Here is a 27,606-nt window from a genome sequence, read left to right on the forward strand (position 1 = left end):
AAATAAAATTGCAGTTTTTTCACCAGGAATCACAATATGTTTACATCATTTGTTCGCAAGATGAGTTACATTTATCAGAAAGACAATTTGCAATGCAATGACATTTTTCAATTTTTTTGCAATAAACATCAATGAGAAGTACATATCCCTTTAATGTAGATAGGTAACACGCACATCACTCCTATGCGGTAGCAATGATTTGACCAAGTGTCTACGCTATTGCAATTTGTGCTTCTTGAGTTGCTTCCAGAAGAAACTTAAAAGATAGGAACAAACCGGAAATAAAAAATTACCTTCAATTAACGAATAAAACAAAAATTTATTAATAGATATACATACATTGATTTCTTTTACTATTTACACTCATCCGCTGGGTCTAATTGAGAAAGGTAAAATAGCCATTACAGATAACTATTTGCAAGAAGCTGAGTTTATCTATGAGGAAGTTTACAGTCAACTAAAGAAACACCTTAAAACTGATCGTTTTCCTACTTTCTTGAAACAAAATTCTGATGTCTGTCAGTGTATTAATACCTCAGTTGAGAGAGAATCATGAAACGCTCATTTTATTTCTGGACAAAGGATGGGCGACTCTAAAGAGCATGTCATGTTGCTTGAAGTAGATCTGGTGAAAAAGCTGCATCAAAGATGGTGAGAGCTATGGTGAAAGATGATTTCTAGAGATGAGGAATTGTGACTTATTTTCTGTACCAGATTTGGGATGACTTCATACGCTTGATTTTCTTCTGAAGTTGCAGGATTCCGTACATTAAAGCTTCAGCTGTGGGTGGACATCCTGCAAGAAAACAATGTACGGCTCATTGAAATTGAGAAATTCTGCCCTCGATTTTGTAATTAGACTGGATCCCTTATGAAGATTTTTATTCATTCTCTCATAGGTAAATGAGAAAATTCAAAATATAACACCAGGATGTCTACTGAAAAGGCTGACCAAAAATCGGTAATACTACAAACTTTTTGCGGTGCATTCCCAAGAAATTCAACAATCCCCTCAACAGAAAATTTCAGTACTTTTTCAGCACAACCATTCGATGAAAACGGCAAAATTTCGAAAAATAGTAATTCTAGCTCAAATCACGACAAAAACGAAGAACCACAAAATTTCATTAAATTCATCGAAGGCTTGAAGATTCACAGACTGCACAATTTTCATCTTGTAGGCAAATACTACTATAAGAATCGATGCCCCAGAGATTGCATACTTTCCAGGCTTTGTAAAAAACACACGTGGTATGAAGGAAAAAATTCTAGACCTTTACTTCCGCGTTTATTTTAGTACCCCCAGACCACCTTTAAAAATCAGTATTATTTCTGAACTAGTGCTAGTAGACACCCTGAACTCAGAACAAAAAAAATTTACTCTGTTTTGAAGAGGGTCATTCAGTTCTTGTTAGAAAGTAACCATAAGTTGGAACGCACCCTTTATTAGGTATAGAGAATACTTTGTGGTAAATTTTCAAGACTAAAAAATTTCCAAGTTAAAATCTGGTAGGTGTCTTAAAAACCAGAACTTTTGACAGCTGTCTTCAAAACACTTTACGAACTGCAAACAAAATGTATCAACTTCCTTAAACCATTTTGTATGGATAAAAACTTGGAACTAATAAGCCAAACAGAACTATGTGCATTATGACGGGAGCCCTGTTATGCATATATTCTAATGAGTCTCAGGGCTCGTGTCTTGATGCACATATGTAGTTATGTTTGACAGAAATAAGTCCAAATAAGTGGTAGACACACTTACCAGGAACATAAATATCCACTGGAATGAGGCGATCACAACCTCGTACTACAGAGTAAGAATAATGATAGTAGCCTCCTCCATTGGCGCAGCTACCCATGGAGATGACCCATCTTGGATCAGGCATCTAAAAAAAGAAAGAAGCTGTTTTAAACAGTGGACAGAACTAAAATACACTCAACAGGTTGGCAACCTTGTGCGTTACATGTAACATTGAAAATTATTTTATTCAGCAGGAAATTATGTCCCAATTGTGATTAATTGATCAAAGGAAACTATCACACGTGTTTCAGACAGGTCTCTGGACGAAGCAATTAGTATTTTTTGGCAGGCCGTTTAGAGGCACATTGAGTTTACCTCTTGCCAAGCTGTTAAAACGTGACAATGTTGGTGGCTACAGAATTATACCGTCTATCTAAAAACTGAAGATTTTGCAGAACAAGGAAAAAACTAAGCCATTTTTGTAATTTTAAGGTTAGACTTGCAATTTTTTCATACTTAGCAGCGTCATTCCAGCGCTCCCCTGCGAAATTGGAAAAAAAACTAAAATCATCAGCTTGCGTATTTTATACTGTAGAATGCGGCCTAGTCGCTGACTCATTTCTGCCAAATTTGTCAATTAGACGGTATTGTTTTTTAGCCCTCAATATAGATTTTCAGGAATTTATTTATTTATTTTTGTACTTTTTTATTTTTATATAGAGAAAAAGAAGTGTGAACAATATTATTCAAAGGATGAAACAATAAAATCAATAAAAATGATAGAGGAAAAACACAAGAGAAAATTTGGCAGACAGAAATCCATTACTGTAAAATATGTTGAAATTTGCTACAAGTTAGTCTCTAGCAGCCGTTAGGGCTGTTTTATCGGTTGTCGGTAAGCTACCGAAATAGTTCCGTTCAAAGGAAGTTACGATAAGAGGGCTCTTAACAATAGCGATCGGACTTAACGAAAATAAGCTGTTGCCATGTGTACATCTATTTTACTTGCTGCTGCGCCAGGCAATCTGACAAACCGACACACACGGCAACAATGCACTGAGTGCGAGCTCTCAAAACTCCGATAAGGCCGGCTGTTGACGATATCATCACAACTGTCGGTACTGCAGTATCAGTTTAAGACAATACCGATAGCGTACCAGCAAGAATTCGTTTGAACACCCCTGGCAGCCGTCCAGTCAGTTGATTTCTGACCCTAGCAGAATTTTTTCCATAGAGTTTGTGGTTAAAAAAGTCAATCTCAGTATTGCATAAGGTTCAGCTCTCCTGATGCATTTTACAGTTTGTTTTCGGCAAATTTTATTCAAGAAGCATGCGAGAAAACTGGAGAGGGAATACTGACTTGATCATAAATTTTTCTAAGTGCAGGAGCCATTTTATTGGTCACAGTTCCAGCTACGATGAGCAGATCAGCTTGTCTTGGCGTGGCTCGGAAGACGACACCGTATCTGTCCATATCATAGCGAGGTGCAGCGATGTGCATCATTTCTACAGCACAACAGGCTAGACCAAATGTCAACGGCCAGATGGAAGACTATTTGAGAAAACATAGAAAGTGTATCAACATTAAAAATTGATGATAAATTTAAGCTTATCTTTAATAATACCACAAAGGGAGATGATATACCTACTGATTCCAAGGTGGGTCTAGTTTCTCGGATTTCAAAAGTGCCAACGGAGCAAGTTGACTTCTAAAAACTAAACATGTCCTGGGATTTGAGGCACTTTTTGCAACCCTAAAATCTGTTAATAGGACGTTGCTGAAAAGGATTTAAAAAAAAAAAATGAAATAGAATCTTAATTTGAGAGTGTCCTTCAAATGGAAAAATAGAGTTTTGATAATTACTGCAGCTCATGGCACAAAAGAATAATAAATTCAGTCCAAATTCCAGGTTTTCACCACCAAAATTGATAAAATAATGTCCTCTGATGAAGAGGGATCACAGCATGCACCACTGAAATGCATCCTATGGTTTTTTCTACCTTGACTCGCTAATTAGTGATTGACGCACTAGCAATGGTTGTTATGCACCTGTCACCAGACAAAACCAATGCATAGGAAAAAATGGAATGCACTGCTACAATAGAGGATGTCATCTATGACATGCTTTAGGAAAGAGTTGAATCTGTTAAAAATTAAAATTAAGAGCTTGAGTAATGTTAGAATTATTTCACATTCATTCTTCAATGAGAAGCAATTGTAAAAACACAATTCTGTGACATGCACAACTTATTCAACACTTATGAAATCAATTTCATTTCTGCCTTACAAAAGTGGCTAGCTAAAAAACACATTACTTTCCTCTCTGGTTAGAGAGTTGAGTGCGTAATTTTTATACATCTTTCCTGGGATGTCAGACAGACAGTAAGCTTACAGATCTATTTTTGTTTTGTATCATTCAAAGAAAAATTTATGATTTCTGTCTCTGTCATATCAAATATTCTGCAAGCCTAAATCTGGATATTCACTGGAAATACTTTCTTCAGGAGGAAAATAATACATAGTGAAATAGGGTGAATCTTACCTTGCGACCCCAGTTGAGGACATCATCAGCCCTTGCAAGAACATATTCAACCGCATTGGCTTTGTTATGAGTAAAAGGAGAGTATGGAATTTTTTCTTGAGGTGGTGAACCTAAAAGTTAAGATTGAAAAACTTGTTATCACATTAAAGGGGAAAAATGACACTTATTAAACTAAGATCAAGCTTTTTAGGGCACAGCACAGAATTCTGAGGTCATCTGTATTGAAATTCATGAGACTGATAAAATTATCGAGAAATGGTACTTTAACGATGAAAAACGGTCCTTCGAATGGAATATTCTACAATTGCGAGAAATAAGTGTGTTGATGTCGAAGAGTATTAATTTTTAAACACATTAAATTAATTATAACATGGAATATCATTATAAAAAAGGATAAAGGTGCACAATCTATTGAAAACTCTAAAATTCCTTCACCCTCCGTATTAATTTTTGAGCATATTTCATGTTTCAGTTGAAAAATTTGAGTCACAACTCACTCACTAAAGATGATGGACAGTAGTCTGTGGAAACATATGTTCACATATTAAAAACGAAAAGTAAAAGAATTTAAGAGTTTTTAAAAAATCATGCGACTTTCTACTTGGGTAAAAGAGTGTGTCTCTACCGGTGTTTGAAACTCACCTTTAAGTTTTAGGAGCCATGTGGCGCATCAAGCCCAATATTTAGGCGCCATAGAAGATATTTTAAGGGCCAAATTGACTTTTCGCCTATTTTATACAACGCATTTAGTGAAGAGTTAGACGCAAGATGTTTTCGTAACAGAACTAGTAAGTGGCTGTAACTTGGGGAAGACAAAAACGCACTAAGAATGAAATCGTTACGAATAGAAAAAGCAAGCTTTCACTAGTAGTGCTGAAAATTCTGAGTTTTTTCAATTCAAATAGATTTGTTTTTCTTTCTTCGTGTGACTTCCTGTAAAAATCCAGATTTTTTGGGGCCACGTTCGCGCAGAGCCTTCATTTTTTAGGGGCCATGGCCGATTTTTTAGGCGCATTTGGTGCATAGCGCCTGTGTGTTTCGAACACTGGTCTCTACTAATTAATGATAATTAAGTAAGTGCAATTCATTACTTTTTTTCAGAATATCTTGCAGGCCTTACTTACCGAGCTCTAACTTTTATTGAGATCAAATTGAATGGTGAAAAATGGTCATACCTTGAACAGCTGACTGTTGGGCAGGAACACTACTTGATGAACTAGAGGCAGCAGCCTCTGTCTGTGCGTTTCGTGCTGAAACCACCGCTCCCTGTTTAAGCAGTGTTTGCAACTGCTTTCCAAAAAGAAGCTGTGCTGGTTTCACTGGAATGAATAATTTTTTAAAGTAAAGAAAAGTAAGTACAAAATTTGAGGGAGAGAAGAAAACCTTGAGAAATTTCAAGACTCAGCCATTTTTGTACACGTCTGCAGAGTTAGAATAGCAAGATACTTAAATGGATTTTGTAGGATACTAAGGATGGCTACAAAGTTACAAGTATGAGAGACTGGGAGAGAAGAGCTTTGGAGTTACATTCCACATGATTGATGCAACTAGTGTTTACACATTGGCGTTAATGAGCATTCTTTCAAAATATTAGTTATGAGGACCTTCCTAACCAATCGGCATACTTATACCTACTCATGGGCCATGGCAATGTTGATGGGATTTTGCAACTGTTCAATTGCTTATGACTTGAAGGGAAATACGTAGTATTTTCTGCCATTCACTCCAAATATTCCCCCAAAAATTCCTAAGATTTTGGTTGTAAGATGAACAAAGTGGTTGTATTGTACATAATGAATAGAGACCAAGGAATTTTGGATATATTTCTTTAATTCACTAAAGCACTTTTCAGGTACTTCATCATCAGAGAATTATGAGAGATCTAGAACATTCACTTAGTCACAGTTCGAAATTTTCACAAAATTTTACATCACAAATATGATCTTTCTTGTCATCTATTATGTTTTTAATTTTGGCACCATCATAGATTTGTGACATAAAATTTAGAACTGTGACGATGTTTATGTTTAAGATTTGTCATAATGCTATGATGATGGCTTAAGCCGAAAGTGAATTAAAGAAATACATTCATAACACCTTGGTTTTTAATCATCACTTAAGTTTGTTACAAAATGGTGTCGTTCAATTGGAACTACATAAAGTGATCGTACTTGGATGTCTTGGAAGGAGAGTTGCATAACCTGAGAAATAACATGGGTATGATGCCAGGCAGGATTTTTCTTCATGGGTGCATTCTGTGTGAGTCCCTTTATTGACATAGGAGATTTCTGCTGAAGAAAGCTTAATATGTCCTCCCTAGACTGGTTGAGCCACGCTCTTCACTTGAAGAAGAGAAGGTGACCGACAGTAAAAAAGCAATCAAGGCAGGATGGAAACGAATTAATGTTATCAGTATAAAATCTGATATCATCCAATAGTCTGGCTTGGAGGGAAATTGGGACTTGCGCTTGTTCGTAATATTCAAGCTGCCCGGAGTTCGTGAGAAGCCCTCCGCCACTCCAGCAAATGACAATAACACAGGTTTGAGGTATTTCAATACACAAGTCAAGGGGTAGTCATTGTGACCTTTGGATGCATTTCAATGCATCTATTGCATGAAATTCTGCAACTTTCGTTTTAAAAGAAAATGGACAGTCAAAGAATACTGCAAGCCATTAGAACATAACCTATCTCGGCAACGTATCAGAGAGAAAAAGTGGTAATTGTGATTACCTGCAGTAGAAGTTGAAAGAAGCATCTTGAAATATTTCGTAGCGGCTCGCTGATAATGAAATTAGAAGGATGAATGTTCGCCTTAAAATAACACGTACATTGCCAAAAAAATTTGTCTATTTACTTTCGGTTCGACCTCAGTTGTCTTTTGAAGGATGACGTCATAAACTCATCGATGAATTGTTATTGTTGAATGGTGATATATGGCAGGAATGTTTTAAAGGTTAGAAAACGTGGTTTCGTTCTTTCTTGATCAGGTTTCTATTCTCAATATTCTTCACTTTATCTCTGGATTTGTTCGTAATTTCTGTAGCTACTGTTCCAACCAACTCTCACATTGCTGAATAATTTAGTTTAACTAACCATGTAGCTGAAGGATTAATTTTCCGTGATTTCTGTATAAAAATGCCTGGTCCCAATAAGAGAAAAAGGTTCCACCGTGGGGATACGCACCTACAACGTAAGTGGCGAACTAGAAATCGTACTAAGGATTTAGACGAAGTAAGTGATTAGTGCCCTTTCAATTTGTTCTCTACTTAACAATATCACACAATTTGTGACCACCAAGAAATTCATGCCCTACGTGTCGAGTGTACCACACTCCCTCTCTTGAGAGACGGAATGAACATGTGTGTTTCTTGCGTTCAGACGTGCTCTGATTAATATGTATGATCACAATTGTAACAGACTTAAGATCTTGAACAATGTCATTGATGAAAACATGTTTATTTTTCACCATAGGGATAGTAATGCACCACCTGCTAGAGTTGTCTGATAAGTTGGCATTTGTTTACTTTCGATAAGCAAGCGTTTTTACATCACCTTGTAAGCATCCAACTCCCGCAGAAGCAAGAATACAAGCTTGGATAGGTTTTTTAATCCTTCCAAACCTTGTAACATTTTAATTCTTAGCCACAGAGAAATCACAATCAAATAAAAGTTGCGAATCATAACTGATAAGTAGTTTTTCCACGATACGATCATGAGACGGATGCTTTTATGGTGGATACTATCAGACGACGCTTGGTGCAGAGACGTAAATTTGTTGCCTGCGCTTACAAATCAAAAGTAACCAAATGTCAACTCATCTGATGACACTTATACTATTTTAATTTGGATTTGGCATTGGATTTGCACCTTTACCCCTCAGTCGGTCAGTAACATAGTTTAAAAGTGAGAGGAACTACTCCAAAATCTAAGTAAAAGATGTTACCAGGCAAGATGAGGAAGAGATTGAATTAGGTTAACTATGTTAAGGAGACCTAGGTTACACTTCGTGAGAAAAGAGGAAGTAAGTAAGCCTTGGTAGCATTACCTAAATGTTGATAAAAGTTCAAAGTACTCTAGTAAGACTCTTAAACGGACCGCAGAAACAAAATTTCCAAATAGATTTTTAGAACAACTTATACCTTAAAATGCTGCTTTTCACTTTTATAATTTTTTGATCACTTCATTTTGTTAATTATAAATGAAAATGTTTTGAAAATTTTTAAAATAGGTATTTTTAAGTAATGATGATTGGCAGGAAAATGATCTTCTTCATAAATGAAATATCTAATGTAAGTTAAGATAGTCAAATTCACTGATCTTCAAATGAGATTTTCCGAAAGTTAGCAGAACAATTTTACAGCTACATTTGAATTATTGTACCATCACAAAGGAGTGCACAATTTATTATTTTTCTCTTTAATTTCAACAGATTGACAGTGACTTGCAGCCGAAAAAGGCGAAAGAATTATTAAATCAAGAAATTGATCCTGATCAGACTGGTTGTGCGCAGCATTACTGCATTCATTGCGGGTAAGTTTTCCTCTTTGAGGAGAGCCATTACTAATTTTGAGAACTTAAAGTAACTAGTGAATATTTTTGTATGTATCAGTTGATAATTAACGGCTAAGAATGATGTAGCATCTCTGAATTTTATACCCTATTAAACTCGGTTTTTCCACTAGCACAGACACATTCAGAAGCATATAAAAAGGCAAAATGTGCGATCATCTGTTACGGCCTAAACCTAGGTCTTTCCCAAAGAAGGCTTGTATGGAACCACACTGCTGGGGCATCCCAACTTTTTTGAAGTGATTTATTTGTTTACAATTGCACTTTTTGTGCTTTAAAATATCCATATTCATGACTTAAGAGTGAATACTTACGTATCCTTGTAACTTTTGGGAAAGAACAACGGGTTGTCTTCAAAAGGAAATATTTTGAAATGTTAGGAAAGTAAACAAGGAATTTTTTTTAAAAAAGATGACACAAATTTTATGAAAAAAAAAAAGGTTTCACCTCTCTTTAAGTTTTAATTTTCAATTTTTATTTTATAATATGAGCGTTCGATAACGGCAGTATAATCTGAGAGTCTACCCTGATCAAGCCAAAATGTATGTACAAGGGTGAAAAATGTGTGTGCGGTCGAAAAAGTCACGCAAAAAGCAGTGAGCCGATTATTGAAATTGATAGACAAAGAAGACAAAAGGGATGTGGAGGGATCCTATTAGTGGAAGCAGGTGGTTGCAATGGACGAAGGACGTAGGTAATAGACTAACTAACAGCAACCCACGAGAAACCCGACAGTTAGTCCATCATTTTCTCCTTTCGGCCATAGGAACCACACATTTCAACCAATAGGATAGCTCCCTACTCCCTATATCCTTTTTGTCTATCAATATCAATAATCAGTTGGCTGGAGAGCAAATACGTATTTCCTCTCTAAAAACGATGACATTGAAGGATAGTGCCTGTTTCCAAAGCAAATACTGCAGTTCCCTGAGGAAGGAATTGGTTTGTCTTTGACTGGAGGTCTTAAATTAGCTGAAAACTAAGTGATTAAAGTTCATCGAACGATATGGGAAGCGGCACTCCATAGACATGAACCCTTTCTCCTTCACTTCTTACTCTCTCGAATTTGTGGTGAGAGGTGACAAATGCTGTTTTCTTTTTAAGTCATTTATCAACACCATTGATTTTTCTGATTTTATATTTTCCATTTTTACTTTTCAGGCGCTATTTCATTGATGATCAGGCTCTAGCTGAACATTGCCGCACAAAATTTCACAAGAGAAGACTGAAAGAGCTTGAAACTGAACCTTATACCATTGAAGAAAGTGAGCGAGCCGCTGGTGTTGGTAGTTACGTAGCTCCAAAAAAGCGAAAACTAGACTCTGTCGCTGACTTGAAAGATGGCACTGTTTTGATGGACAGCTCTGACACTAAACCTGTCGCAGTGTCATAATGAACAAGCTACTCTCTTTTTTTAATCTTCAAAAAAACTGTGCATTCTCCTCGTTGGTGAGATATGCTAGTAATGCCAGTTCAGCATTATTTGTCACAGGTGACTTAGGTGCAAAAACAACATCTATAATAGCTCCATATATAGATCTGCGGGAAGTTCTCAAAGACCCTGCACAGTTACAGAACAATTTGAAAGCGAGAAATTTATCCTTTGAGGTTGAATCGCTCAAGGAAAAATGGTCTCTCTTGTTAGATGCATGTCAAGTTAGAGATAAACTCTCAAATCAGCTTGATTTAATTGTAGAAAAATAAAAAATGCCCCTGATGAAGATGAAGTGAAGAACTTGAAAATACATAGAAATATTGTTAGAGAGGATCTAAAGTTTGTAGCTCCAATGATAACAGAGTTGGAGAAAATGACTATCCTTGAAGGTCTAAAGTTGCCTAACTACCTTCACGGTGATACTCCGTTCGAGGATGAAGTAGTCAAGGGTGGACATGAGAGCGAGGAAAAATTTGAAAATTCCAATCTTAGTCATATCGAAATCGGTAAGAAGTTAGATCTACTTGAGTTTACAAACCCTGTAAATTATTATCTTTTGAATGAAGCAGCTTTGTTTGAGATAGCTGTAACAGAATACTTTGCCAGTAGTTTGCAGAAATCTCTGGGTTTCATCAATTTTAGCAATGCGGATTTCTGCCAAAGTGTCATCATTGAAGGCGTCGGGCATGAAGCAAAGGAAGTCAATGCTGTTTTTCGATTGGCTGATTATGATAAAAACCCAAATGAAGATGAGAAAACTTTTTTAGTTGGAGGAGCATCTTTAGAGCCTTTTTGTGCGTACCATTGTAAAAATACTGTGCATGCATCAGCACTCCCTCTTAGATACGTCACTCAAGGGCGGAGTTACTCCAATCTTTCTCTATACGATCTAGAAGGCTTGTACAATGTTATTCAGACAAACTGCGTTCACATTTTTGCAGCTACTGCGGATGATGAAGCTGCCATGATGAGCGAGTTTAATCTACTACTAAATAATATTGTTAAACTCTATGAGAAATTCAATTTTAATTTCAGATATTCTTTTGTCCCTGCCTCACAACTGAATGTGTGGGAGTGTTTAAGAGTTAGTTTTCAGATTCTTTCACCGTATCATGGAAGATATATTGAAGTAGGAAACTTAGCAATAAGTGATGATTTTATTAGTAAGCGCCTCAGAATGCACTACCATGAGGTGAAGCGGGATCTTAAGTTCATGAAAATTATTTCTGGGAGCGTTGTTAAAGTTGCACCTCTTCTCGCTTGTATTTTAGAGCGTAATCAACAGAAGTTCATCATTCCTGAGTGTCTGAGCGATCATGTTCTGTAAAACAGTTTCTGAATTATTAAAATATTTTTACCACCATATTTATTCACTTTATTCCCTAACTATTACCTTAGTCATTGCAATTGAAGAATTTTTTTTTCCTTACATATTTTTTACGTCTATGGAACCTATCTCTTCAGTTCAGTCGGCTATCAGACAAAGGGATGAGTAAAAGAATAAGGCAAAATGTATTTCTTTCAAAATTTCATACGAAAGAAATCTGGAACACACAGTCATGAAATCAATTCGCAAACAAGAATTATATTTTTGACAACAATGTATTGTTTCACAATTAAAATTGGTTAAGTGGCAAAAATACAAATGATGTTACTTGATCTATGTTGAAAACTAACTTCCATTTGATCCGTGTTAAAAATATTTGTGAATATCTTGTTCAAGAGTTGATTCCTGAATTTCCCCATGTGTTCATTTTCTATCCCGATTGTGAAGAGAAAACATGTGACTTTTTTTGTAGCTCGGACCTTTTTTAGAGTCCCGTATTGGATAGATTTCTGATCTACAGAAACCTATCTTTTCTTACGCTTTTAAACAATTTTTTTTGTTTACATGTTAGGTACATCATTTGATTGCTTCAAATTACCCTCCTTTTCAGTTTGTAATTTCTCAGGAGGTCAAAATCATGTTTCATAAGAAAAGTCAAAGCCAATAACTGCATAAAGTTTCATAAAATTATCATGTCTGCAGACTTTTCTCATGAGCAAAACACATGTCTAAAGGTGAAAAATTAAAGTTCAAACTGCTATCCTGGAACTAAAATTTAAGTCAAAATAATCAACATCTAAATTTTGCCAAAAATCTCCTGCGGCCCAAGTAGACCGATGATGTACGATTATTGGGAAGAGATATTTATGGAAGGATCCTATCTGCCATGCTGAAGGCATAAAATCAGTGTGTGTTGCATCTTCATGCCCTCTACGTGCATGAAAATAAATCAAACTGCTTGCAACTTACTCTTTTGGTCACTGGAGGGAATTCCATGCCAATAACTCAATATCTGATTTTTCTTAAAATCAATCCAACAAAAAAAATTTTGCGAGTTGACAGTTTTGCCCCTGTGGACAGGCACAAACAGCAAATAGTTAGACTTTCCTATTTTGAACTTTCAGTCGATACTTGTTATTTTTTAAGAGGAGGGTTACTTTTATGTGCAGCTGAAACATCGCTAATACCCTGAGACTAAGCAAAGATATCAGTCATAGCTCTAACTTTTTACTCTGAAAATCTAGTACACGATCATATTTCATCCTCCTATTACAGTATTCACAACGAGGACAAATATTTTACGAGAAACACTATACGCGTCGGTGTCGGTTCAAGTGTAGTGGACTGACAGACTGACGCTCTTTCTCATTCGCGCCAAATATTTGAATGATACGAACATCTGAAAAAGCTTCTGATTGGTCATTGCTCCATTTTTGGCGCCGCTCTCCCTCTGAAAGCCCGCGCTTTTTCATCTCAGTTGTTTATGGTCCAACATGTGATTGAGGTTAGAATATTAGAAATGCTGTTTTGATTACTTTATGGTGTCTATTATTAATTATTCAGTGATTACTGTGATTTTGCAATTAAATTTTACGATTCCAAAGTTTCCATTGAGAAGAAAATGTTCAATAGTTAGCCCAGTTTTCCGGGACGATCAAGTTTATCCAGTTTTCTTGAGCTGGATGTGTTTCAGGTTTCATCCTGTGTTCATGCGAAGACATCTGAGATTATGTACCGTAAACCTTACTATCTGATGAGCCAGTAGAGCCTTTTTGATGTTTGTCAAACAAAGTAAGTTATTAGCCTCAAGATATTGTTCTCCCTTTGCATGCACAAGTCCCCCAAATGCAGCATTCCAAGTCCAAGGGAGATGTAGAAACTCACTACATTCTACGCAAGTAAACATTGAATGTAATATCTATTACAGTCAAGGCTCATACACTGCTAATACACTGCTATCAGCCATCATTTCTGTCTCATCAGCAGTGAATCTAATGTTGAATATATCAAAGTGGACGCTGCATTAGAGGAGTATTCACAGTCGTCATACCCAGTGATTGCGAAAGTCTCATGATTCTCCGTCTCTCAGTAAGAATGGCGCAGCTCAGCTCTACTGAGTATTTTAAATTTCTGAAGGAATCTTCTAAAATTGTGCATGAGGCGCTGGAACTATTATCCTTTTGGTTGATTATTGAACTTCTACTGTTAGTAAGAGACCAGGCTCAAGTGGTTATCACTACCTCATTTTAATGAGATAAGTGTACCCAGAAGAGGTAATTATAACGAAAATGTGGTATCAAAATTTTCAGTCGTCGTTTCATGTTTCCTATCTTCTCAGCTTTAGGTATCAAAAATTACTGTATTATTGTTGGGATCAAGTTACAATTCCTACAGTGGTCGTAAACATAGAGTACATATAGTCGCAATGTAAGTGAGAAAGCTGGTGCCACGTCTAAGCATTTTCTAGGTCCCGAATTCTGTGATTCCTGTGTCACGCCAGGTCACTTTTTTTGATACATAATCAATTGTTTTCGATACTCGGGGATCTGCCCATCCAATATTAACAAAGAAGATAGGAATTACTACGTATTCCACACCTCCGTTTTGGATCGAACATGTATAAAAAAAGTGACCTAAGCTCGGCGCACACCGGGCTCGACCAGAATATGGCGCCAGCTCTCCCATTTACATTACGACTCTATGTAGTCTATGGTCGTAAATTGCCAATTTTTGCCATTGTAGGTACATAAATTATCTATAAGGATCATAGTGGCGGATTGGACAAATGTTGTTTGAGATTCTGAATTTCAAAGCCATATTATTCTTATACAGAAACTTACTGCTACTCTTATCCATAAATACTACATAGGAAATGATCATACTATGTGATCAAGTATTGTCACCAGATTCCATTCAGCTGCATTTCATATTATAAGTCGTAATTCACTGACTCACAATGTTGGGACTTTCACCCAGTTCGTCATGATTAGAGAAGAAGATCAGACACTTCTTGTCGTGGCATTAAAATTGGTTCTGAGTAAGCCTCGATCATTTATTTTTTCACATTTTTAAGAAGGTCTAGCAAAGTCCGAAATTTTTCTAGGAGCTTTAGCCATGCGTGATCAACGATGCAGGAGGTCTAAAATTCCAAATTTTAGCATGATAAAATCTATGAACGTATCTTATAATCCATGCTCCAGTGGATTGGTTTGAGCAATTTTGATATTACTCGCTGCTAACTATCTGTTGCTAAAATAATTTTAATTTGAGGAGCTCTTCAAGATTGCTTCAATATGGAACTGACCACTCCAAACCTAACTTGATCTGTATCTACAGTAAAAATTGTTCGCCTTGGTGCTGCCCTACCCTTCTAATTATCAGCTGTTGCTCTATAACCATCATCAATTAAATATGTTTATTTTTTTTTTTTTTCAGAACCTAAGAACTTTTACTAAGCCATGAGCATCCTTTAAAGCTGCAGAACTGTTATTTGTGACCATGGATGAAGTCACTAAAGAAGATATCAAGTACCAGTTTCTTAATGTCTTCGAAGATTTACTATCGGACTTGAAGAATGCGAAAAGTAAATTATTTGTTTTTTGTATCTTGTCCTATGCAACAATTTCCCTAATTCCAATTGAAAGTGGCTTTATCAAAGAAAATTGGCAAATTTCTTGTTGAAAAATCAGGAAACTGCACACATTTTTTTAAAATGCCTATACCATTTATAGGGTTGCAACAAGTTCCAAAATGCTGACTTGTTTCTCACAATCCAGTTTTTCTCCCACGTATAAAATTGTATATTGCTTCTTTTTTCACATTCACCTACCCTCTAAATTTCAGGACATCTCTCTTGATGCTATGACTTTGCCTCATGTTTTCTGTGACGTGCAGATTGCAAAATCAGGTATATTTTTGCATCCCTGAAAATTCAGGGAAACAAAAAAATTCTATAATAGTTTGCCTCAAATTATTTTTCAAAATTGTAACCACTAGAAATCCTACTGTATGTAAATATTTTTCCTTAAAAATCAAGGAAGTATTAGGATTTTGTAGTATGTGAAAGTACTAATCACTAGTGTTCGGCCTTTTCCCTGAAGTTTTACAAGCTACCTCAGCCGGAAAGCCCAAATTTTAGGAGCCAAATTAACATTTTGCGTATCCATCATGCTTGTAAAATTTGGAGCTAAGCTACGAATGGTATGTTCAGAGTGGTATCGCTGCTTTGCAGTTGTGACTTTGACAAAATCGACAATATGCGCTAACTTTTTTAGGCGCCACGATGGCTTAGCCCCCCTCAATTTTTTGGCGCCGAAGCCTGATTTTTAGGTGCATTGCGCCCAGGGAAGGCTGAACACTACTGTTCACCCGTGTCTTAAGTCCACATAGAAGAAAATAAGGAAACAATTTATTAGAATCTAAGGACCTGATACATTTAAACTGAACTGCTGGCATGTTATGGAAATGGTCTAAGTAATGGACAGTGAATAATTCCTACCACTAATCCTTCTTTTTTCAGAAACCGAAATTTAATTAAGTCTCTTTTCTTTCGTTCTTTCATCACTGGGCTTGGATAATACACAGGGTTGCCACAGTCAGGGAACAATTGGGAAACCAGGAAATTTCAAGGAATTTGAAAGAGGCAGGGAATACCTTAAAATGTCAAGGAAAATGACGAAAATATCAGTGAAAAAGTTACCTTTATTTGCTTTCTAGAACGGGTTTGACATTTCGAAGAACTAAGTTTGCCTAAAAACTATTTCAAATCATGTATTTTCAACAATTTAGCATATCTTTATTTGTCAGGAAATTTTACCAATTGAAATGTGTGCGGGCAATCAGGGAAATTCATTTTCTAATTCTTATGCAACCTTGTGCTTGAGGTGTGAGTGAGACGCATGGTCTGTCTGATAGGTAGCTCATTTTACCGCTTTCATAATATGCCAGCACTTGGCTTAAGTGTGCAAGGTCCTTTCACCGTTGTCTCAATTCCGAGAGTCTGACAGAGAATTATTTTTTGATGTTTGGCATTTTTCAGATGTCAGACCCGAAACTGAAAATGATAACGACGACGACGTAATAACTCTTGCTCCTGAGATAAAGAAACCTGCCCCGGCCCCGGTTTACAAAACAAGAGGTCGCCCCAGAAAGAACGATTCCGTTGACTCCTTCCTTGAATTGAAAGCAACCAGGGCCAAGAGAAAGCAGCCCTCAGGCCGTCAGACTGACATAAGAGCAAGTTTCAACTCTAGTTTCAACTCCGTTAACAATGAGGGGCCCATCCACGTTGTTGCAGATGTTCATCGAGACTCGTCACAACCGATCGAAGCTTCAGCTCATTTCAAGAAGAAATCAGCTACAAGTGATGAAATATTCGATAGTTTGTTGGACAAAAAATCGAAAGAAACAGAAATCAGTTGCAGTCAGGAATCAGATGACTATTTCCAAGTCTCTAAAAAACCACGCAAGTCTTATCCAGGTGCAAAATCAAGTACTGCGATGAGTACTAAGAGAACGAGCCGAGGAAGTGTTCGTAAAAGTACAGAAAGTGTCCATCTTGACTCAGAGTTAGATTTTAAAGAATTCAAAGGGCAGTTGAAGAAGAACCTTGGTTCGCTGACAAGTAAATTCTCTAAAAGTCCCAACAGTAAAGAAGATTCCCCCGAAACAGATAAACTGAGATCATCACCCGGCTGGTCTCGAGTAAAAGCAGTTGCAAAAGACTTCAAAGGATCTAGTTACAAAAAGCCTTTAAACATTAGTATTAACAAGCCAAGACTGAGTTCCTCAAAATCTTCCAGTTTCGTTGCAGGTGCTTCAAAAGCAGCCAACTCCTCTTTGAATCAATCTACCTCAGACTCTGATCTGTCAGACTTACGCTATTTTGACAGCCCAGAAGCCGCGAAACGTTACAAATTGATGAAACACGTAGTTGATTTAACTGAGAAAAAAGACCAAAATAATGATTCAGGCGTTGAAATCGATCCATCAATGAAAGAATTAGCTGAAAATTTAGCCAAAAACAGAGATGCATATGTGCAGAACCTGATCAGCTCTGTGAATAATAAAATGTCCAGAAGAAGTGCTACCAAAAGTACTGATTGTACGAAGAAAGCATCCCCTGTTAAAGATAGTGAGAAAATAATAACTGAAGATGATAAGACACCCTCCAAACCCAAAGTACAAAACAACGAAGCTCAAAAATCCAAGTCACCTGTAAATATCATCGATGCATCTGACCCGATGGAATTTGATAATCAAGAAACGCAATTTGATTTCCAACCAACGACCGAGAAAATTTATGATGGTGCTGAAAATAATATAGCTAAGTCACCCTTGAGCACAGAAAAGCAGATAGAATCACCCCTTAGAAGAAATCAAAGTAAGGAAAATGAGTCACCAATAAACTCTGAGAAACCTCTAGTTTCCTCACAAGAAGAAATATTTAGTGACGATTCAAAGTCTCCGTCAAGTCCTGGAAAACTCTTTGATCCATCTCAGAATGAAGGTAAAAAGAAAGAAGTTCGATCGCCCTCAAGCCCAGAGAAGGCAGTGCAACCCGAGGAAAAACGCAGACCAAAAACGCCACTCAAGTCTGGAGCATTTAAAGCACGTTCGCCATCAAAACCATGCTTAGGAAATTCTGTAGTGAGCATCGGAGAGTTTGAGTGTACGTCCCAGTCTGCAGAAGATGTTGCCAGCAATGAAAAACGGAACCCTACTAGGGAACTACGTGATGTGTCTAAAAAAGATGATGTGTTAGAACTTTCAAATTGTGATGTTTCAGAAGCGCGTATTCCCAGGGATGAACAAAGGAAATCATATGAACTCGCTCGCAAGAAATTGAACACAAAGTCTCAAGATCTTGATGACCTTCTCACACAAATTCTTCCTCAAAGCTCTGGGAGCTCAGCATCCAATGAGGTCCACTATGAAGCAACAATACCCTTGGTATCAAGTCAGAATCTTTGTTCTAGGTAAATAAGCCTTTTTAATGTATCCATATTAAATTATTCTAGAGAAAAAAATGAAACTGAAAGAAAAGTAACAAAAAATTGTTATGTCATCATGCATATCTATAACTAATAGCGACAGTAGGGATAGGAACCTCAGTGAAAACTTAAAATCAAGGTATTGATACCTAATTATACAGGAGTGTTCCACCAACATTTTGTGCTGTAAATAGCCAAAAAATATCAAACCAAATCATCATAAAAAGGATCCGCAACAAATAGTTTTAGAAGAACCCCACACTAAATATTTTTGTTTAGATATGCTAATGTTCAACAATTTCTGAGACCAGTGACAATTTTTACTTCTGATCCTAGTGCCATTTTTAAGTTATGGACTGTGGACAGAGCAGTTTTAAACCTATTGATTATGTTTTAGTCAGGGTGAATCAAGTAACAACGCCCATTAACAGCTGGTCAAAGAGCGGATCATTCTTTTATCTGGCTGTGTTCTTTCTTGTTCTGTTCACAAACAAAAGATTCTCGATTGGCCATTTGCTGTTGCTACATTAATGCTGACTTACGTGTAATCAAGTGATACAAAACTGCATTTTGCATAGTCAAAACCTTTGAAACAGCATCATGGATCGGAAGAAAAAATTGCCATGGGTCTCAAACATTTTTGAACATCAACATACCCAACATTTTAAGTGTGAGAAATTATCAATGCCTTAAGTTTGGTATGCTTTGCTAGTTGTCTCCTTGTCTCACTCACGAATTTTTTGTACAAAATACATAGCAGCAGTATTAGTTGGTTTAGCTCTCTTTGAAAAAGAAGAAGAAAAAAACTTTTGAATTCTGTTTTGCAATCACAATTCATCTTTTTGAATTATCACCATAGATTTGCACTGATCCAAAAAGAATCAAGAGGTGAAGGAAAATCTAATTTTGCGGTGTTCCAACTTAATTATTTTTCTCTGTTTCAGGTGTAAATGCACGGTTACAAACTTTGCCGGAAAGGAAGATAATAGTGTGAACAGCAATCCTAAACTTTTTGATTCAGAAAATCAAGAAAATTCTCCCACCGAACCCAAAAAAATCCTAAAAGACGCCTGTGTCCAAACTGAGGATGTTACAATAGTACATTCACGAACTACGAAAGAGAGCGGTGTTCAAACAGTGCCCTTGTCGCAGTCGTTAGAAACTGTGCCTTGCAAAGACATGACTGAAGAAAAATTAATGCGGCTAAAAGATGAATATATCTTACAAACCATGAAATCGTTAATGATCCAAGCTAGTCACAAGCTCACTCTCAATGATCTGTATAATTTAGGCTTGGAACAGGAAAACGAAAGGCCGAGAAAAAAACTCAGAGAAATCACGCAGAATTCATCAAGGCTTGAGGAAGATGCGAACAGATTAGAATCTCTCCTTCTTCAGCCGAGGTCTTTTTCGGCAAATCGAATCACCAATGATAACAGCATGCACCCTCCGACGGATCAGAGAACGCCACAGAATCAGGTGATAAAGAGAAAAACAGCGTCAGACATGAAATACACAGCTGTGTCAACCCCATCATCCAGTGAGCGAAAATTATTGGACGACTCAAAGTTTATAAACCGATCCACGGTCTGCCCGAAGGATGTGACAATTTGTGAAACAGAAGAAGCTCATCCAGCCGACGATTCAATGATGAAAGATGTTGTGCCCATGGAAGTTGAAGAGGACTTGCCGACAATTGTAAAATCTGCAGAAACAAGAGAAAATATGCCTCCGAAACCAGAAGAAATTGACACCAGCCGATTAGATATTGTTAGAATTAGAGACAAAATGAATTCGTCTTGTTCAAATGACTCTCTGGTTCTGAGTTCAAGAAAAGCTGCTCACCGTTCCTTGAATTTCCAAAGCTTTTTTGCTAGAGCGAGTGATAGCACACCCTCTAGCCCTCCAAAAGCTGTAAATAGTGATGGAAAGACAGAGTCATATTTCTCCAGTGAGTGCAATGGAATAAGAACAGAAGATGAGGATGACTCGAAAAAGCGATCTCCTATGGATCTTAAATCAGACAATAGTAACTCAATCCTTCATGACCAACAAGTTAATACGCAGTTCCCTGAAGATACCATGAAGCACTCGTCTAATTTCTCAAATCCAATGGTAAGTGATTTGACAACATATTTGAAATTTTCTCTTTTTTTAACGTCATCCTAAAGTACATTACAAATAAAAATTATAAAAGGCACCCTGATAGGTTTACACTTCAGAGCGATTGGTAAAGATTCTCAAACGTCACAAATCTTGGGTGTAAAAAAAGAGGAAATAAATACAGTACATTGTCTCCTACAATAACAAATGATACAAAATGTATTTTTGGAGTCAATTCTAAAGTAAATGAAATGTAAAAACACTGGACATTATTTAGCAAGACGAGAGTAAATTCACTCGATGACATTATATCATTAACCAATATTTTCCACTTTTTTATGGCATTTTTAGATTTTTTAGCGCTGCTTCACTTTCTTGACGTGTTCTATTATGAGGAAACCGGTGGCGTCCTGTCGATGGTCCTGATTTCTTTGCCCCCAACAAACTCTCTTCAACAAAGATTCTCGAAAGTAAAGCAGTGCTTTACCAAATCATTTAAAAATGGCATCAAAAAAGTAAAAAAATATTTCATTGGTCCTGTGGTGAAGTATTCAAAAAATTTAATAGAAAAAAATGCACTTGTACTTTTTTCAAGTTCAGAACGACTCTCGTTATTTTTTGAAAAATTTGCCGTGTCTTTTCATGCTAATATTTATCCTATTGCTCTCCATGCTTATCATTTTGTGGCGTAAATGGGCCTGTTGCATTATTTTTTTTTTTTATTACCTGTTGGCTAAGGCACCTATTGTCACAGGAATTTTTCCGGAGTTTTCTAACCACAATAACTCCAAAAAGTCAACTTTGTAATGCCCCAAAATTCAGATTTTAAACTTGGACATGAAATATCAGCTAACCAATATCCTAACCACTTTAATAATTCATTCTCCCTCTATTTCAGGACACTCAGAAACCAGATGAAGGCAACGAAACCGGTATCGTAGAGAACTCTGATGATGAATCAATCATCCAAGCTACTCCTAAGAAATTTGGCGCTGAGTAAGTTCTCTTCATAACTTTTTTTTTTTCCGTACAGCATGTACTGATGTTTTGTAATTTCAATTAATTTTAAGTAAAAATGAATGTAAAATAAGAGAAATCAGCATGTCGATTGATACTATTTTGCCAACCAGCAAAATCACCCTTTTGCGTTAGGTTGATACCAGTAGGAATGTAATTATTTTCGAACTTCTTCCATGTAGGGACCTCTTCTAGCTATGGGTTGATAAATGATGCGCTGGTAAGGGAGGGAGGGTGCTTACTTTAGGTGCTGCTCCTCTTTCCTTTATTTTCTATTTTCCATTCTTTCTGAAAATCGTTCAAATCATTGCCAAAATCGGGATTGCAGGTCAATTCCTCATTTTAGTGTTATAAGTCACTTCGATGTATAAATAATATGTAATATAAATAATTAAATTGACCTACATGAGGGCCAACCATTTATGTATATCCTGCAAAGCTTGACTGTTAGGTTTTGTACACACGAGCGCGGTTTAAGGAATTTCAGACGAACATGTTCTAGGAACTTATCATAAATCAGCTATAACTTACTTTGCACAACCTCAGTTCGTGGAACTAATCTGTTCAATTTGTGTTTATGTGGACAAGACCTCACCAAACTGGTTTTTTCTTTGGTTTTATTATCTAATAGCGTTTTATTTTTGTACAGGTCGTCTCTAACACCTGACATGCTGTCATCACAAAACTCACAAGTAACAAAGCAAAATGATGCTGATTTGCATCCAGCCTTTGAAGCTGAAAATTCTGATTCTCATAGACCCGCTGAAACTAATGCAGCTGCAAGGAATTGCCCTCCTGACTCAGATAATAGCGTTACTAAACATACAAATTCCATCGACTCACAAGTCAATGAAATACCCTCGTCTATTCTCCCAACTGCTGAGGATTGTTATCCAAAGCAGACAGAAAGGAGAAACAGCTTCTTCAATCCTCAGCTGCCACACCAAGTTCAGAATGTTGAGAGACTGTCTCGCGAGTTCATAATGAATCATAACCCTCAGCCTGTTCACCCGCCCGTCCACAATTACGACGAAGGCAAGAGCCATACATCGGAGTTGGCCCTCTCCCAAGACCTGGTTGAGCAGCGAAGACTCTTCATAACAACCTCTGGACTTCAAAAATCAGCTTTGATGGGCGTACAAGAATTTTGTAAGAGATTCAATTGTGTCTACGAAAGCGAGATCACAGAAAGAACCACACATCTAGTCGTTCGAACCAACCAAAATAGAGCCCTGAGCACAATGAAATTTATTTTAGCCGTTGCCATGCACAAGCTGGTCGTTACTTTGGATTGGATGTCATCGTGCATGAAAGCAGGAGAGCTAATTCCAGAGGTGAGCATTTAGTCCTTAGAAAATGGTTTTGGGAAATTCCTGCTCAAATTTTCAACGTTTCTCCATTCAGTATTTCAAAAATTTGTCATTAACATTTTTTGCGAATATCAATGGATCTCTAGACAGGGTGAAAAAATTAAGCACCATAGCACTTACATCAAAATTTCACAAAGAACACAGTAGACACAAAATTTTCAAGTCCAACTCGTAACTGAGAAATTGACGTTTTCTGTGTTGGTCGATTCAAACTTCTCACTGGCAAAAAATCTTAAGTTGACTTTTAAATTGGCCACCCATTAATTTCTATGTTCTTTATTATGAAATGAAGTTATCAGTGTGCTGAATTGTTTTTGCAAATCTGCAAAATGTGCATTAGAGTACACAATACAAAGGAAACATTTTTGCGGGATGCAATTTCAGTTATTTGCTGAATGATATGTTTGTTTTTGATTGCGGACTTGACTCTCACAGATTTTTATATTCTGTGAGTACTGCTGATGAGCATACAAATGCACACTAATTTCTCATTTACGTGTTGATTTTGAACCTTCCTGACATCTGAACGTTTTGCAAGTGAAATTCTGATGAGTTAATATGCCTCAACTTAGTTTTTATTGTGTCTAATGCGGCATGCTCACAAATACCTAAAGTTCTGTCAGTATGAAAGCTTAGTTTTGTGGAAAATCTTCCCTCTTTCATCCACACAGGATTATAATTTTTCATGAAAAATGAAGATCTGAAATTTCATTTGAAATATTTCATGAAATTCCAGAAAGATATGAAAGATATTGAACTATACTTTTTGAAATTAATTGCAAAATTGAATGAAAAACAAATGTTTTTGCTTTTTGGTGTTTTTAATCAATGTTGCATGCCAAGCTCCTGAAAATATGTTTTATACTATTCATATTTTCTCAACCTCATGAAATTTCATGATATATTCAACGAAAATTTTCAATCTTTCCTATTTTTCATCTCACTCGTGTAACCCTGGTTTTTTACTAAAAACACAAGACGTCTTGAAGGAAATGTTTGAAATTCCTTTACTATCAATACCAACTTACACTACAGCTGTTTGCTTCTTTCTAAACTCATATTATTCACCTGTTTCAATTATGTTCATTTTTATGTTTATGTTTTGTTATTTATGTTCCAGTCTCCTTTCATTCCATTAAGCAGTTCGGGTCGAGCAGGACCACTCAATTCCCTGTTGGACAAAACGAATGCTGTGTCCTCTCCCCTTTTCAGGCAGTTTATCGTGCACATAGTGGGACCGTTTGTCATGTTCAAAAAAGAAAATTTGATGGTAAGTATTGATTCCCTTATTTGGAGCCACTTATGTACGTATAAAAATCAGATGTCAAGTTTTTATGTTTTAAGAAAATTGCGCCCAAAGTTTTCAAAGCTATGCCTTTCAATGTCCCTAAAGCAAAGTAAAGTTGGTCAAGGAGTGTATCGTAGAGCACATTATCCTCTGAAAAATGAGTTCTAGAACTTTTAATTGTAAGAATACGTCAATTGAGTAGTGTTTTTTTATAGAAAAAGACAAAAAAAAAAACGGTGTTTACGTAGTACTTTTCTTAAGCGTAAATCAAGATGTCTACAGGTCATATGTATGTAATCATATAAATTCATATTATTGCCATAATTTCATTTTGGTCCTATATAATTGTATAAAATTGCCATTTTTGTTTCATCAATTGATTCTTCGGTCAAAATTCTCAGTTTAAAAAAACAAAATTGGCAACTTCTATTTAAAGGAGAAAAAACGAATTATATTACTAGTCTTCTAAAATAAGAAAGGTAATTAAAAAAGGTGATCATTCTAACTGTAGACCTTAAGATTGAGCAGCAGGGCGTCATGTGCTTATGTATTCTACACAATCCCTAGGAAGATTAAAGAGGTACAGCGAATTATTTGGAAAAACAGCACATTCTGACATCTGCTGTTGTTATTTATATGCGTTTTACATTCATAACTTAATTGAAAATTATGCTAGAAGTTCGCAACTTGATATAAATACTCTTGAAGGTTTGCTGATCCTTAAAAAGCTTTATCTCTGAAGATAACGGTTTTCGACATCCGCTGTTTTAAAGATATAGCTTGGTTCGGCTTTCAATTTTTGGTTCATTCTTTTTTCAATCATTTCTTTATTTTCCTATAACTCTCTCACTTATTACAAATCACAGTGATCATAGTAGACTCTTTTCTTATTCCAGAACTTACCCTTATAGATTGCGCATTTCAAGTCCATTTTATTTGGTGAAGCTAACTTTGGAATAATTATATGTTATGCCCTTCGTTTTTTTTTTTTTTTTTTTTTTTTTTTTTTTTTTTTTTTTTTTTTTTTTATCTTTATTTTTCATCTCTAAGGCGTCTTGTTTATCATTAGTCAAAATTTGATTGAATCATTTATCAAAAATCGCCTGGTCCTAAGTGCGACCCACTGGTCATGCAGCCGAAAAGTTTCGACTTTGCTTTAGCCTCGTAGCGCATTCGTACAGTTCTCATTTCTTATGTCTCTTCAAAACCTATTGAGCTCACTGCATGTTTTTAATTTTTGATTGTGTGTACCCTGCAGGTGGTATAAAAAAGAGCTCACTACATGTGTTCATTTTGTATTTTCTTGTTTGAATTTTAATTTAATCCTTTCCTCTTTTTCAGGATCTGCTTCTGTTTAGCGGGGCAAAAATTGCGGAAAGCTACCCTGATTTAGCTGCTGATCGAAGCCGAATCAGATTAGTGCTCATCAATAGCAAAAGTGCTGAAGAAAAGTGCTCTTTTTATTGCGGTATGTTTTTCTCTCATTCTCATTATCACAAAAGGGGGAACTTTGAATATAAAAGAACCAAAAAAATTCTAATCAGAGAAGTTCTATCATGTATTTCTATCTTACAGAATTTTAAGGGGTAGCACCAAAAAATTCAAGGGTTGATTGGTGTCATTATAAAATTTTTCTGTTCCTTGATCATGGTGGCGTGCGGAAAATCTTGTTTTTCATTTATCATTACCTGGCTGCCCTTTGAATCCCCAGGTGCAACGAAACAGATAGGGCACACCACTTGTCCTGTATCCTATGTCCTGTCTATGTCTAGTGGCTCATTGGTGATGCCAGTCCCATACTTGGTGGGTAGATAAATAATTTAATATCACAGTATTTTTGTCGTAGTGTTTGTTTTCTTTGAACTAAGTAACTGAAGTAACTACAAGTTTTACGGATGGTCAAACTACCCTAAAAAAACATTTTATGATACTATGTATTTTCTCTTTTTCAGATGTCATGCAAAGGTACAAAGCCTTTGTCCTCTTGCACGACTGGGCGATCGAATCTGTTTCAAACTATAAAGTTGAACCGTTCAGCAATCACAATCCCTTACCGGTAGTCTACAGTTTCGAAATGATCAATAATTTCCTTATTCCTGGTTACATTAAGGACCAGGCTTTGCGCTACTTTGAAAGTCATGACGACAGCTTTGATGAAACTTCGGAATTGTCTAGTCAAGCTTAGGGCAATGCAAATTCAGCAAGTATCAACTTTCTTCATCATGTAGAAAATGTTGTTAAATATGTAATTCCAGCAAAAAAAACTTTTTTTGTATTCATTGAAATTATTGATTTGTAAGTGAGAAAATGTTCCACTCTAATTTTTTTATCATTTAATCATTCAAATGAAAAAAGAACAAAAATTTCAAGTATGGTACAGTGTCTACAGAGGATACTTAAATTATTTTCTCGGTGTTGTTTCCCATGCGAAATGTTATTTTTTAGTTTTAAGATGTTTGGAAAATCAAAGCTTTCAAAATCTATTTTTCTAAAAGTGTAATATTTGCCAAAGGGTCTGCCGCACACTGGAGACGTAGCTAATTATGTTTATATTTCACAAGTAATATCGCACAAAAATCACACTGAGGACATCATAAATATCTAAAATACTCTTCAGAATGCACCATCCGTCAGTCCATTTTTCACAATTTAAAATTTACCGCGTCTGCAAGTACATTTTCTTAATTCCAGGCAATGAGGCAACCAAGTGAAATGAACAATCCTGTAAGTTGTCAAATCTTCCTAACATAGACTTGAAAATTTTTCGAGCATTTGTTTTTTTTTTTTTTTTTTCCTCTAAATGAAGAAAAAACATTTGCTTTTAAACAGTTTATATTATTTGTGAGGAATATTGATAATAGTTTGCTCAAGATTTCATTTACGTCAAGCTTTCCTCAGACAAACTTGTTTGAAACCTGGGCGATGTAGAAAATACTGCTTGCAAATGTGGTGAATTTGAAATTACATAATATGGACCACTTACGTGACTTGTCCATATTGGAGTATATTTCATGTATTTCTGATCTGCCCAACGTGATTTTTAAGCAATTTTACCTCATTAAGTCTACTCAGTTGGCTGTATCCCCTCTGTGCAACAGACCCATCGATGGCACTGCTGGATGTTGAGGTTTCTGCTCAGGAAAAATTACTTCTAAGGTAGATTATTGAATTCTCAGAATCACTCTGTCTGAACAGGTAAAACTTGTGGGGTTTTT

General features: G+C 36.2%; 4 protein-coding genes across 4 annotated transcripts; 3 read left to right on the forward strand and 1 right to left on the reverse strand.

The window, feature by feature from the left end:
• Positions 1-299: 299 nt before the first annotated feature.
• On the reverse strand, positions 300-7,182 carry LOC109043240 (NADH-quinone oxidoreductase subunit B 2). Its single transcript, XM_019060382.2, has 6 exons — positions 7,021-7,182; positions 5,463-5,606; positions 4,288-4,397; positions 3,105-3,296; positions 1,766-1,889; positions 300-796 (listed from the first exon to the last, which is right to left on the reverse strand). Exons 1-6 carry the CDS (start codon positions 7,043-7,045, stop codon positions 699-701), a joined length of 693 nt encoding a protein of 230 aa, XP_018915927.2. The 5' UTR covers positions 7,046-7,182; the 3' UTR covers positions 300-698.
• An 88-nt stretch (positions 7,183-7,270) lies between these two features.
• LOC109043239 (zinc finger protein 593 homolog) lies at positions 7,271-10,596 on the forward strand. The gene is made up of 3 exons (XM_019060381.2): positions 7,271-7,521; positions 8,720-8,820; positions 10,021-10,596. Exons 1-3 carry the CDS (start codon positions 7,426-7,428, stop codon positions 10,250-10,252), a joined length of 429 nt encoding a protein of 142 aa, XP_018915926.2. The 5' UTR covers positions 7,271-7,425; the 3' UTR covers positions 10,253-10,596.
• Positions 10,597-10,646: 50 nt separating this feature from the next.
• Positions 10,647-11,659, forward strand: Slimp (Seryl-tRNA synthetase-like insect mitochondrial protein). Its single transcript, XM_072303771.1, has one exon. It carries the CDS (start codon positions 10,647-10,649, stop codon positions 11,619-11,621), a length of 975 nt encoding a protein of 324 aa, XP_072159872.1. The 3' UTR covers positions 11,622-11,659.
• Positions 11,660-13,089: 1,430 nt separating this feature from the next.
• On the forward strand, positions 13,090-27,594 carry LOC109043237 (uncharacterized). Its single transcript, XM_019060376.2, has 9 exons — positions 13,090-13,412; positions 15,057-15,204; positions 16,660-18,598; positions 19,558-20,728; positions 21,615-21,712; positions 22,383-23,067; positions 24,224-24,373; positions 25,733-25,859; positions 26,344-27,594. The coding sequence occupies exons 2-9, from the start codon at positions 15,120-15,122 to the stop codon at positions 26,574-26,576; spliced, it is 4,488 nt and encodes a 1,495-aa protein (XP_018915921.2). The 5' UTR covers positions 13,090-13,412; positions 15,057-15,119; the 3' UTR covers positions 26,577-27,594.
• Positions 27,595-27,606: the final 12 nt, after the last annotated feature.

Source organism: Bemisia tabaci, chromosome 8, assembly GCF_918797505.1.
Source record: "Bemisia tabaci chromosome 8, PGI_BMITA_v3".
Lineage (NCBI taxonomy): Eukaryota > Metazoa > Arthropoda > Insecta > Hemiptera > Aleyrodidae > Bemisia > Bemisia tabaci.